We start from the raw sequence: 12,521 nt of genomic DNA, 5'->3' as shown, positions 1-12,521 counted from the left end.
GAAGGTCAGAGATTGTCTTTGAGTGGCTGGTCACTTTGTGCTTTAAGCCTTTCTAAATTTAGCTTTTCGCTGTCTGAGTGTACTTCAGGTCAGAGAAGGCTTGCAGGGCTAAACAAACTCAAACATGTGTCATGTTTTGTTTTTTCTGACACTGAATGTTCAAAGGAATCTGTAAATAATATCTCAAGAGCTATTTCCAGTGAAACTGCAAAAGGCTAGATACTGCAGTATGACAGTAGAATCTCTGAAATGAAAAAACAGGAGAAAGTAAACATTGTAAAACGGGGGCCATGCTTCAGCTCTGGCTACTCAGTAGAGGGTGGAATTACGAGTACGTTTATCAACACATGTCGTAAGCAAGTTGGATACATGGCACCCTCCTGTTCATCTTGTAAAACCTTTTGACCTGTTACTTGTAATTGACAATGCTCAGCTGAGGTCAATTTATGACCACTCAGTAGCAGATACTAAGGCAGAATGCTTTTAGCCAGTGAGGGATGTCTTCATAGAGCATTAATTGTTTCTTAATTGTTGTTTATTAGACCTTAAAATAGATTTTAAAAGTGAATTACCAATTCAAATCACCCTGTCTTGACACCACAGACCTCCAGTGGTTTTTTGACTTGACTTAACTTGTTACAGCTACGTGCTCATCAAGATGTTAGTCACCACAAGTCTTCTCTTGGAGATTTTGACTGCTTTTTATGTGGTTGTCCTTCAATACAACCATGAAGTTTCCGTATGCATATCCTGACACAGCTGTAGCTGGTGGTAAGAGTAAATCTAAACTGTTGAAGTTTTAATTTCTTCTCTTTGTACATAATCCGACAAAAAATTTTCATCAGGTTCATCATTTTAGGTGGGTCAAACATATAGTGCTCCCAGTTCAGAGTATTAAGAACTCACAGCTTAGCTTTCCAGTAGTGGCTGGTCGCTCTTATGTTTGGGCCATTTTATTTTGTGTCACTTACCAAGACTTGATATTTACCTCTTGTCTTATCTCCTCAACATGAGCCCCAGGACAAAACTGCCTCCCTAAACTCAAGTGTCAACTCCATCTAAAGCCTGTGTTACCTTGGCATATTTTTTTGCCTTTTTTCCCTCTGCAATTAGTCACTGCATCTTTACATCTATATCTCCTGGAACTGGAGCTATGAAGCGACAGTCAAAAGAAAACTCCTGCTTTACAGGCACCATCTGCTGCTGTGAATCTGTAGCAACATAATGTCAAATTTAAGATGACCCCACAAAATGTTACTTTCCAGAAAATTTAACTGTCTCCTAATCAGGCCAAGACCAACACCAACACAGTGTTCACACTGATTAGATGTTTCAGTGCAAGTGTTTATCTTATTTGAATACTTTTAATTTTCTTATTATTAATTTTTATGTAACAATTTTTCACATCAGGGATCTTTCTTCTATTTATTTCTTTCAACAGCTGGATCGTTACGATGGCCTGGGCCCTGCTGTGTCACCCAACGCCCTCCCCTATGGTGCAGACGGGTATGATGTAGTTGACAGTACCCCAGACCCCCAGCGAACTAAGCAGGCCATCGCCCAACTACAACAGAAGATCCTCAAGCTAACAGAACAAATCAAGATTGAACAAACTGCGCGCGACGACAACGTGGCCGAATACCTGAAACTTGCTAATAATGCAGACAAACAGCAGAGTGCACGCATCAAACAGGTGTTTGAGAAGAAGAACCAAAAGTCAGCTCAGACTATCCAGCAACTGCAGAGGAAGCTGGAGCACTATCACCGGAAGCTCCGTGAGGTGGAGCACAATGGCATCCCTCGCCAGCCCAAAGATGTTTTTCGAGACATGCACCAGGGGCTGAAAGATGTTGGAGCCAAGGTGTGTACTTTATACTGCTGCCTCTCCCAGCATCCACTGAAAGGGATTTTTGTCATTATATTGACTAAAGATCACATGTTTAATGTCCCTTTTCCAATAAAGAATAAAATATGTCACCTAAATCTGTAGATTTAGTTAAAGTCAAGATAGCAAACAACTTAACAGTGGTAGTTAATGAAGTGTTCTCATGACAGACATTTGACTAGCCTAACACAGGTGTTACTAATAAAGTTAATAATGACTGCATGGTATTTAGGTGTGTCAGTATGGCACATGCTGACTCACTGATGAGTTATTGGCACATGTAACTGGAACAGGTCTGTAACAGTAGAGTGTAGCACTAATATTGCACCAAAACTTGCTGTCTCACTTAAAAGCAGAAGTTGCATTAATTCCTGAGCTATTCTAGTTGTACTGTTTTTACTACCCCAGAAGCCACAGATGACCACGAGCCATGACCAGATTAGTGGGAAAATGTTTTGACCTGAGTATTGCGACACTAACCTATTCTCATATGTTTCTATTTTTGTTGTTCTTTATGTTGTTGTGGTGGACATATTAAAAGTCATAGGCTTATAGATTTAGGTTGGATGTGCAAAATGTTATCACAACAGCACAGGTAGTTATTGTCTCACTGTGTATTCTGTTAAAAAAAAGTTCTCCATAAAGAAATACAGAGGTGGAACTTATTAAAAATAAGCTGTGTTAGTTTTCCATGTACCAGCTATTGATATTATGAACCTTAATCACAACTTAATGACTATTATTTTAGACCAGTAAGTCTCCCTTCACCCAGCCACTGATCAGACCCTACAGTTTCCAGATGTCTGATTTGAGGCTAAGTGCTCAAATCACACCACACCGAGAGCTAAAAGGTAGAAATACCTGCACGTAAATAATAAATGGCTCCCACAGGAGGTTAATTTGTATAGTAGTGTATCTTCTGGTATCTTTTACATTTCATTTTTCCAGTGCAGTCTGTGCATTCTGTTCATGAGTTCTCCAAATAAAGGGAAAGTCAACATTACAATAGCCATATCTATCAAGGCAGTAAAGTACAATGCCAACACCAAACTGAATATTGTCCTGGGACATTTTCAGCCTACTGCACCAATTTACTGTGGTTAAACCAGATGGCACATAGAGAGTTGACCATATCCCACTGATTGCAGGTGACAGGTGGCCTCTCCAGCTTCTCTCAAGCCACTCATTCTGCAGCTGGAGCTGTGGTGTCCAAGCCGAGAGAAATCGCCTCCCTCATTCGCAACAAGTTTGGCAGCGCTGATAACATTGCAGCCTTGAAAGACTCTTTGGATGAAACCCAGGGGGATGAGGGTGTCGGTCCTGGGGCAACGAGGGCCATTGGGACAGGACAGTTGCAGTCCAGCCCAAAGTATGGCAGTGACGATGACTGTTCTAGTGCTACGTCTGGCTCTGCTGGAGCCAACAGCACGACCGGAGCCCCCGGAGGTCCCCCTAGCTCCAAGGGCAATACCCTTGATCATGCCCAGGCCTCAGGCTTTGATGCTATACTCCACGAGATCCAGGAGCTCCGGGAAAACCAGGGTCGACTTGAGGAGTCTTTTGAAAACTTAAAAGCCCACTATCAGCGAGAGAACACAATGATTATGGAGGCCCTGCAAGAAGAACGATACAGGTAGCATATCATGTCCTAAATACCGCGGTATAGTAGGTCTGACTGTGTAGAAGAAGAAAACGACGTTTGTGATGCACTGTTGTTTCCATGATTTTGCAGGTGTGAACGTTTAGAAGAACAACTCAACGACTTAACAGAATTGCACCAGAATGAAATTTTGAACTTGAAACAGGAACTAGCCAGCATGGAGGAGAAGATTGCTTACCAGTCTTATGAAAGAGCGAGGGACATTCAGGTAAGTCTCACTGGACTGAACTGTTTTTTCTTTGTCATCAGACTTCACTGACTGTTTTCTCTCTTTTGTCCTGTAGGAGGCGCTAGAGGCATGTCAGACCCGTATCTCCAAGATGGAGCTGCAGCAGCAGCAACAGCAGGTGGTGCAGCTGGAGGGTTTGGAGAACGCCACAGCGCGGACTCTTCTCGGAAAACTAATCAATGTGCTGCTAGCTGTCATGGCAGTGGTTTTGGTGTTTGTGTCCACAGTGGCGAACTGTGTCGTCCCATTAATGAAAACGCGCAGTCGCACGCTTTCTACGCTGCTCCTCGTTATCCTCCTCGCCTTCCTCTGGAGGCACTGGGATGCTATTTCAGAGTATCTGCATCACTTTCTTCTGCACCCCAGATGACCGGTTCAGAGAGGCCTATTTAAATAATGAAAGGACAGAGGGTTTGGGGCTGATGTGTTAATGGAGGACACTGACCCATACAGGGAGTTGAATCTCAATAGTCCTACCTTTTCTTCTTCTGCAGATTCTCAAAACACTCAGGAGGATTGCATCAGAGGTTTGTCACTTTATCACTTTCTGAGATGTGTTTTGAGAAGAATAAAACAGAATAAGGTGAGAAACGGTTGGACGTTTGTTATTGACTTTCTATCTTTGGTGCAGTGGTGGCACAAGCACATACTGGAAGGGTGAATGGGGCATAGTTGAAGGAAAGAGGCTGAGAGAACTGCACAGTTGATTTTCTCTCTTCTGAGTGAATTTGTTTACATGTGGAAAACTTTGCATTGTTTCCTCACAGAAGAAATTGTAATTCAGAGTTTTATTACTTTTGAGCTGACTCCAAGTGGTATTGTTTTGAAGTCACTGCTATTTTTAATACAGCTGATTGATGGCATTTTAACTTTCTTTCAACTGTAAGGAGCTGACAGTGTTCTGCTAATTTAGTTGTCCACATTCTCTTTTTGTAAGTTCTCTCTCTTCTGGTCTTTCCATTCTGTTGTTTTCAGTCTGCCCTTTCTTTCTCCTTTACTCAGTCTTTTCAAATTTCAGCTTGTGTGACCAACTCTTCCTCTTCTTGCTTACTACACTCTGAAGAATGGGGTGCTTGCACATCAGCTACATTGCTCTGGAATCAAACTTGTCACTGGATCAAATAGTGGTGGGTTCTGGACTTGTTTTTTTTTTGGACGCGTGAAGTCAATAACACTGGTTCTTGCCACAACCAGGATATTACTATCAAGAACATTTAGTTTGGAGTTGCGACCCTGCCCTCCGGGCCAACTGGATCCCACTGTCTTGGTGGCTTTTCCACTGCAGAAGAATAATCTATGAACTGAATTAACATACTTGAAGAGCGGTTAAAGTGCTCAAAGACTCAGTGCTTCCGTACTGTTTCTGTTAGTGACAATGAAATAGTAATACTTTTTAGTTGATTTTTTTATTTTTTAAAAACAAATAAATTTGCTGTTTTAAAAGGTGAAACTGAAAAGTCTAACTTGTATTTGTCTACACTGTTATTAAGTGACCCAACAGTTTGTGGTGCTGCTGAATGGTGTTACAGTACAATTGTTTACAGACAGGTGTTTGTATTACTTCATCCACGCATTCATATCAATAAGGCTAAGCTAAACAACAGAAACGCCTCTCAAAGAATTTTGTTTTTTGGCCACAAGAGAGACTGCTAAATCATCACTAGATTTAACAGCATACCCACCATGATGCGTCATGTGGTGAGTATGCTTCTTTGAGTCAACAGGAGAGTCAGGACGTATCAGCACAGCCCACACAGTCCTGAGAGGAGGTAATTAGGAACAATAACAATCACCTGTGTGGGTTTACTGTAGGTGCACAGGACATTTTAGAGACTATTTCCCCTCTTTTTGCACCTTGGAGGTAGGTATAGCATAAAAACTACAGGTGGGACCAATATGAGAGTTTCCCAATCTTTTCAGGGAAAATAGTTCGTTTCTGTTTCATAGTGTTCACTCACTGAGCACTGAATGGTGTAGACTGTATTCGCTGTTGCTAAGCAACTTGAAAACCAGTTAACGGTCGGTGCGACGTTAGCTAGCTAACTGCTAACACCGAAATGGAAACGTCATTCATATGAGTTGACTTTGCTCGCAAAATTGAACGCCGAGCACACTTAAAACAGTTGTATGGTAGTTTACAGAATTAAACCACTGGGATAAATGCGTTTATATATTAACACTAAGTGGAAAGTATCGAAAAATATCAACGTGGCTATCCCACCATGATGCCAGGTAAGTGGTAAGTACCTAGTTAGCTAGCAAAATAATTACAAAAGACATTTTTATCTCAATTAAGGTTCTTCTATAGATGTGTGAACATGCAGATTTTAATCTCAGTTCTTGTGTAAAATCTTTACCTCCAACCCAATTCTGTTGAACCTCATACCCCACAGAGGTCCCATGGTGAGATTGTCACCTTGAAGCAGATCTCTGAATTGAATGTTTAATCTTTCTATAGATTGCATGTCTGTTTACTCTGCCGAAAGTCATAGTCTTAATTTTAATATTACAATAACAAAGTGGTCCATTAGCCTCAGTAGCAGCCTGTTAACCTAATCCTGCCCATCACAGGTGACAGGAGGCCTCTCTGGCCTCTTTCAGCTGTGGTGTCCAAGCTGGGAGGAACCTCATCCCTCATCTACAACAAGTCTTACAGCACTCATAACATTGCAGCCCTGACTGACTTGGATGAAACCCAGGGAGACAAAGATTTTAGCCCTGGGGAATCGAGGACCATTGGAACAGGGCAGCTGCAGCCCAGCCCAAAGTATGGCAGTGATGAGGACTGTCCTAGTGCTACTTCTGGCTCTGCAGGAGCCCCTGGAGAATCCTGTAGCTCCAGGAATAACACCCCCGATCATGCCCAGGCCTCAGGTTTTGATGTTTTACTCCACGAGGTCCAAGAACTCTGGGAAAAACAAGGTCAGCTTCAGGACAGCCTTGAAAACTTAAAAGCCTTATACCAACAAGAGTACACAGTGATAGAGGAGGCTCTAGAAGAAGAACGATGCAGGTAATGTGCTTAAAGTGTAAAGTTCTCTGTGGTTGGAAGGCATCATGTACTGATAGTAATGTTCTTGTTATTGTGTTTTGCAGGTGTGAACTTTTAGAAGAACAACTCAATAACTTGACAGAACTGCACCAGAATGAAATTTTGGTCTTGAAAGAGGACCTAGCCAGCATGGAGGAGAAGACTGATTATCAGTTCTATGACAAAACAACACATATTCATGTAAGCCCCACTAGAATAATCAGTTGTTACACCAGACATTTTGATATTGCATAGCAATAACTGTGTGTATGTCAGTATTGTGTACTCTTGCTCACTGGAATGGAGCAATTATTAATGAATAGGAATAAATACATGTGTGCCGTTTCACCTCATGGCCAATACTGGATTACAGTACTAACTGATCAAAGTGGGACACTGCCCCAGTGCTGCAGAATAGTCCAGGCTAACTATGTCAACCTGTAACTTCATTAAAAATCTGTGTAGGGTAGGAATACATTACCAAAGCACAATATCTGATAAGAGCCTTTAGATGGGTCCTGCCTTTTTACAAATCTTGAGGCTGTATCTCAAGATAGAGGTGTCTGTCAAAATCTAGATTTGATGTCAAATTTATTTTTTATTTTTTGAAATAATGTAGGTTTTAAATGTTGCCTATTCATAAATTTGATATGTTACTACACAGGAAATCTGGTACCAGGTTGTACACCAGCACAGAAAAACTCAACACCTTTAATGTGGGACTATCAGGTGGTTAACAGGAGCCCAGCAGCTAATTTTTGCTTTCAATACCATCAATTTTGTCATGGCTAAGTTCAAATACCTGCCGTGGAAAAAGGTTACAACTATCACAAGAGGCGCTACCCAGATAAGTCATTCAGGCACCCTCATTGACAATTTTTATCTCTGACCTTTAGGAGGCGCTGGAGGCATGTCAAACACGTATCTCCAAGATGGAGCTGCAGCAGCAACAGCAGCAGTTGGTACAGCTGGAGGTTTTGGAGTATGCCACAGTGCAAACTCTTGTTGGAAAACTAATCAATGTGCTGCTAGCTGTCATGGCAGTGTTTTTGGTGTTTATGTCCACAGTGGTGAACTGTGTTGTCCCTTTGATGAAAACATCCAGCCGCCTGCTTTCTACACTGCTGTTTATAGTCCTCCTCCACTTACTCTGGAGGCACTGGGGTGTCATATCAGAGTATCATTATCACCTTTTCTGCATTCAGCATCCTGAAAAGGCAGACAATCAATAAACTTGACTGACATCATTTTGGCATCTTTATCAGGAACCCAACTGAAGAAAAAAAACAAAACACAAACAAAACAAAACACTACACTAAAACATTAAGTGTCCAATCCCAGAGAGTAAGAGATCAGATAATAACAGTATAAGAAGTTAAACCAGTCAAATTTAATCTAAAAATTTTGATGAAGCTGAATCTTAACCTCAAAGTTCTTACACCCATTTTTAGCCACAGGACATTCAGCAACATCCACATCATAAATAAATGTTGCTTCCTCATTGTTTCAAAAATAAACAGTATTAAGTTCCTGTAGATTTGGGGAAAAAAAACAAAAAAAAACAAAAACACACCAGCTCCAAAAAGTTAAGATTTTATTGCGAAACAAAATAGTTTAAAATAGTTAATTATAAATCTACTCTGCAGTTTTCTTCCCTCGTTTCCCAGTTGCTTTAGAGGCAGGAGCATCACTGCCTGCTTTAGCAGCCTTGCTCTGGGATGCCTTTCCTCCCTTTCCCTCCTTGGTGCCCTTTGCTGCCTTCGTTTTGGTTGAATCAGAGGCTCCTTTGTCATCTTTCTCTGCAGCTTTTTTGGCTTTTGGCTTCTTTGCTGGAGCAACCTTTGAGGGAGCAGCATCTTCATTTTTCTTTGACTTTTTGGGAGGCTTTGACTCCTAAAAAAGAAAAAAAAAAAAAAAAAAAAAAAAAAAAAAAAAAAAAGGGGTGGTGGTGGTGGTGGGGGGGGGGTCACTTTCATACTTAAATGTTTTCAGATCACTATCATTTTCCATTTTAGTTCAACCCAATTATTGTTTGTTGATCTACTAACAGTTAATAGGAGCAGAGAGCATGTATACTCAGCCAATCCTCAGTAAGTTTAACTTCTCAGTTCCAGATCATAAGAGTATTGTCTCACCTCCTGTGACTTGGCCTCTTCTTTGGCACCGTCTTTCTTCTTTGTTGCACCTTTAAGATTTTACATGCAATTAAAACAGACACCTGTAAGGTTGGTTTACATTACCGGTGGTGGTAAGCTTATTTTATTCTCACCTGTTTTCTGAGGCTTCTTGGCTCCATCCTTGGCTGCTTTTGGAGCTTTTTGTACATTAGGATCCACGTTCTCAGTTTTTGGCTTTGCCTCCTTGACTTTTGGTGCAAGCTTAAGAGGGGGGACAAAAAAGGCCCGGATTAATAACGTTATTTTACCCGCTTTGATGAGACTGCAGAGTTCACATCTCACCCTAAATTTTCCCATCGCGCCTGTGGTAACAGTGGAGTTGGCAGGCCGCACCAACGTGCCATTCTCGAGTCCTTTTTTCAGAGCTCTACGGACCAAGTGCTTCAACCTCACCAAATCCACCGAGGGGTATTTTTGTTTAATATAATTCTGTATCGCTTGGGAGGAAACTCCTTTGCGTGAGTCCAACTCTTTAAGCGCTTCTTTCACCATTATGGCTGTAGACGGATGAGCTGCGAGTTTACGCAGCGCCGCAGCATCTGGAGAACAATATTATTGTAAATTCACTGGAAACTGATTGTTTAAAAATATAAAGCTCAACAATTACTTTGCCTTTACTTATTGGCATTTGTGCACAAACCTGATTTCGACTCCGCTTTCTCTTCCACCAGCGCATCGTTATCGGACGGTGCAGGTGGATCAGCAGAGTCCGCTGCTGGCTTTTTAGGAGGCATTGTTGAGAATAAAATCTTAAAAGAAAGACAGGGCAAAACAGACGTGTTGAAGTCTAAAAGTATACGACACGTGCTTATTGTCCACTCAGCCTTTATGCAGTCGCTTCCGGTAAAATGAGACCAGGTGAATCACATCACTGCAGGTGCAGCGCATTAGGAGCTGTAAATTTAAGCCATAAAGGCTCCTGTTGAAAGACCTCCAACTTCTGCTGGCATTTATTATCTTTCACCGTGTCTAGCGAGATAACAGGACAAGTCTTTGGCAGTGTTTTGAGAACATTTAAAAAGAGCAAGATGTTGCCTCGAATCACTTATGAGGATGTTTTCTAACTGTCAAAATCAGGCTGCATCAAGGCGCACAAACCAACCCACTCTGTTACTGGTTTTGTGACAGGTTTTTGGTAATAACCAAAGCAGTAGTTTAGAACTGACCTCTATTGCTATGATAGAACTCCATTGGTCTTTATAAACCACTTAGCTCACACTCTGCTATTTTGGGTCTAAGTATAGAACAAGTGCTGGGGCTTCTCAGACTGTGTCAGGTAGTGGAGGAGTTTCTGTGGCCTGTCAGTATTATTAAGTTCTGTGTGGTTTTCCTGAGAGCACGCAACATAACACAGTTATGTCAAAGTCAGATAAGTCTGGTCTTTGGAGGATTTCTGAACAGTTGGTGTATTCAACTTCATCATGGCTAGATACCTGCTGTTTGTCATCCTTGTGTGAGTTAAACTCACTATTATAGAAAAATTGTAAACTGACCACAATTTTTAAATGTTGAGCAGTCTAGTCTATTGACAGATACATAGACATTTAAATGAATATATACATACACATTGTTGTTTTAACAGGCTGTTGTTTCTAACTTTAGGTCTGACTGTTAGCAGTACCAGTGCTTTCACTCCTGTACCTCCTACAGCACCAGTGTCTGGTGGTAAGTGTATGTATCTCACTGACTCACTTACTGATTTACAAACTGTTGAGATATGTCTTCATTTTATGTCTTTATGCCCAGGTCTCACTTCTGTCTGAAAACCATGCCTATATATCAGAATCGAATGGACAGATTTCTATTAAACTGGCTCAGCACATGCACGATCTCCAGATGACAAAGTATTTTTTATTTTGAGCTTTGAGCTGTTTCTTTTGGACAGCACTATATCAAAATATATCCTTTACATATGAGACCATAAACATGCAGATTGCCATGAAATTTATTGAACACATTTATGCGCTCAAGGGTATAAGTTTATTTGATTTAAGATCAAGTCTTCTATTAAAGAGAGTTTTTGCCCCAATACTGGCATCACTCTGAAAGCAGCAACAATCATTGTATTGACTGTATGCACATATGTTATAGTGTAGTGGTAAAAAGATGGATGTGAAACTGACTCTTGTTGATGGTTTCTGTCTAGACTTGTCGATATGGAAGTTGATGGTGGCTGGTGCTGGGTCTGGAGAATCTTTGGGCATCATCTTGATGGTATCTGCACTTCTTTCTGCTCAGAAAAGGACAGGTGAGAACTTACTTACAAGCTGATGCCATATTCTTATTCTGAAACATGAGATGTGACAAATGATAACAATGATATTCATACATATACATTCCAGTTACAGTTTCATGTTGTATTTTTATCTAATGGTGTTTTTTCTGTTGTAGATGGGTGTGAATATCTATGAAGATTTAACACTGGAGAGGTAATTAAAAAAAACATCTGCATCCAGTCTGTAAAATGTTTTTCCTTCATTCAGTCATCATGCTGTTTTGGATAGGGATACTCTCATTTTACCTTTTCTTTATCCTTTTAATAAAGTACTTGCCAGCTGGTTATGATGACACCTACAGTATCGTCACCTGTGAATTCAGCAATATTGGTGAGTTCTACCAGCACTGTGCTCCACCTCACTGCAGCACAGCAGTGGCTGAGGAGAGACAATGACAGGGAAATGTCAGACAAATCTTGTGACTATGTTTTATTTACAGTGATGATGCTGTTTCTACTAAATTCTGTCACCTCAACCCTGTGTTGAGTAGAGTGTTCACAATTCTACTAGGGCTGCAGCATTCCACCAGTGCATCCAGAGCAAAGTTGGTCTGCTGGTGAATGAAAGCGAGGGTGGTCTGTGCCAACTTCAGCAGCAGGGCATGGCCTGTCCTCTCAGCCTCAGGGTCCATGGCCTTCCCGAGGCAAATGTGGAGCTATGCTATTGTGTCCATTGCAGCACAGGCCACAGCAGTGCGTAGGGTATTCACCTAGATAGTAAATAAGAACATCACTCAGTACTTCTGTGTACACAGTATAGATACTTGCACAGACAGCCAAATGAGGACTGCATACAATGCAAAAAAATAAAAATAAAAATACCAACAGAAAGAGGAAAATGTCATGTTGGCCAGATGTCATTCAGATTTAGTGGAGGTACATATAAAATGGGCCTGATCCTAAATAATAACTAATAATATATAAATAAAACACGATGTGCCTGGTAATGCAACCATTTTTCCTCCATTAAACTAGTAGAGGTGGATTTGGACACGCCCTAAATACAATTGCTCCATGTGATTTAAATCATGAGCTCAGACTGTTGAAACAGAGCTTCTCATCTGCTCATAAATATAATGAGATGAAACTAATGCAAAGTGTATAGAAAAATTAAAATTGAGCTCCAGCTTGATCAACAGTTGCTAATATGTGATAGTACATTGCTCACAGGGGCATTTTTCTTCCTTGAGAACTTTATTGATCATTAATGTTATTATTTTTGGATTCCACTTTGTGTTCAGTGGTTCTTTGCCCCTTCCATTGT

General features: G+C 40.9%; 3 protein-coding genes across 3 annotated transcripts; 2 read left to right on the top strand and 1 right to left on the bottom strand.

Moving 5' to 3' along the window:
- The first annotated feature begins 1,312 nt into the window (after positions 1-1,312).
- Positions 1,313-4,833, top strand: LOC108886593 (transmembrane and coiled-coil domains protein 1). The gene is made up of 4 exons (XM_018681550.2): positions 1,313-1,861; positions 3,034-3,518; positions 3,618-3,753; positions 3,830-4,833. Exons 1-4 carry the CDS (start codon positions 1,328-1,330, stop codon positions 4,142-4,144), a joined length of 1,470 nt encoding a protein of 489 aa, XP_018537066.1. The 5' UTR covers positions 1,313-1,327; the 3' UTR covers positions 4,145-4,833.
- Positions 4,834-5,652: 819 nt separating this feature from the next.
- Positions 5,653-8,045, top strand: LOC108886594 (transmembrane and coiled-coil domains protein 1). Its single transcript, XM_018681551.2, has 4 exons — positions 5,653-6,006; positions 6,346-6,787; positions 6,871-7,006; positions 7,702-8,045. The coding sequence occupies exons 1-4, from the start codon at positions 5,997-5,999 to the stop codon at positions 8,035-8,037; spliced, it is 924 nt and encodes a 307-aa protein (XP_018537067.1). The 5' UTR covers positions 5,653-5,996; the 3' UTR covers positions 8,038-8,045.
- Positions 8,046-8,382: 337 nt separating this feature from the next.
- LOC108886595 (protein B4) lies at positions 8,383-9,823 on the bottom strand. Its single transcript, XM_018681553.2, has 5 exons — positions 9,623-9,823; positions 9,265-9,521; positions 9,075-9,183; positions 8,941-8,990; positions 8,383-8,698 (listed from the first exon to the last, which is right to left on the bottom strand). The coding sequence occupies exons 1-5, from the start codon at positions 9,714-9,716 to the stop codon at positions 8,441-8,443; spliced, it is 768 nt and encodes a 255-aa protein (XP_018537069.1). The 5' UTR covers positions 9,717-9,823; the 3' UTR covers positions 8,383-8,440.
- Between the last annotated feature and the right edge of the window lie 2,698 nt (positions 9,824-12,521).

This window comes from Lates calcarifer, unplaced genomic scaffold (genome assembly GCF_001640805.2).
Source record: "Lates calcarifer isolate ASB-BC8 unplaced genomic scaffold, TLL_Latcal_v3 _unitig_1134_quiver_866, whole genome shotgun sequence".
NCBI lineage: Eukaryota > Metazoa > Chordata > Actinopteri > Centropomidae > Lates > Lates calcarifer.
The sequence above is the reverse complement of the archived record's forward strand: the minus strand, read 5'-3'. Positions and strand labels throughout refer to the sequence as shown.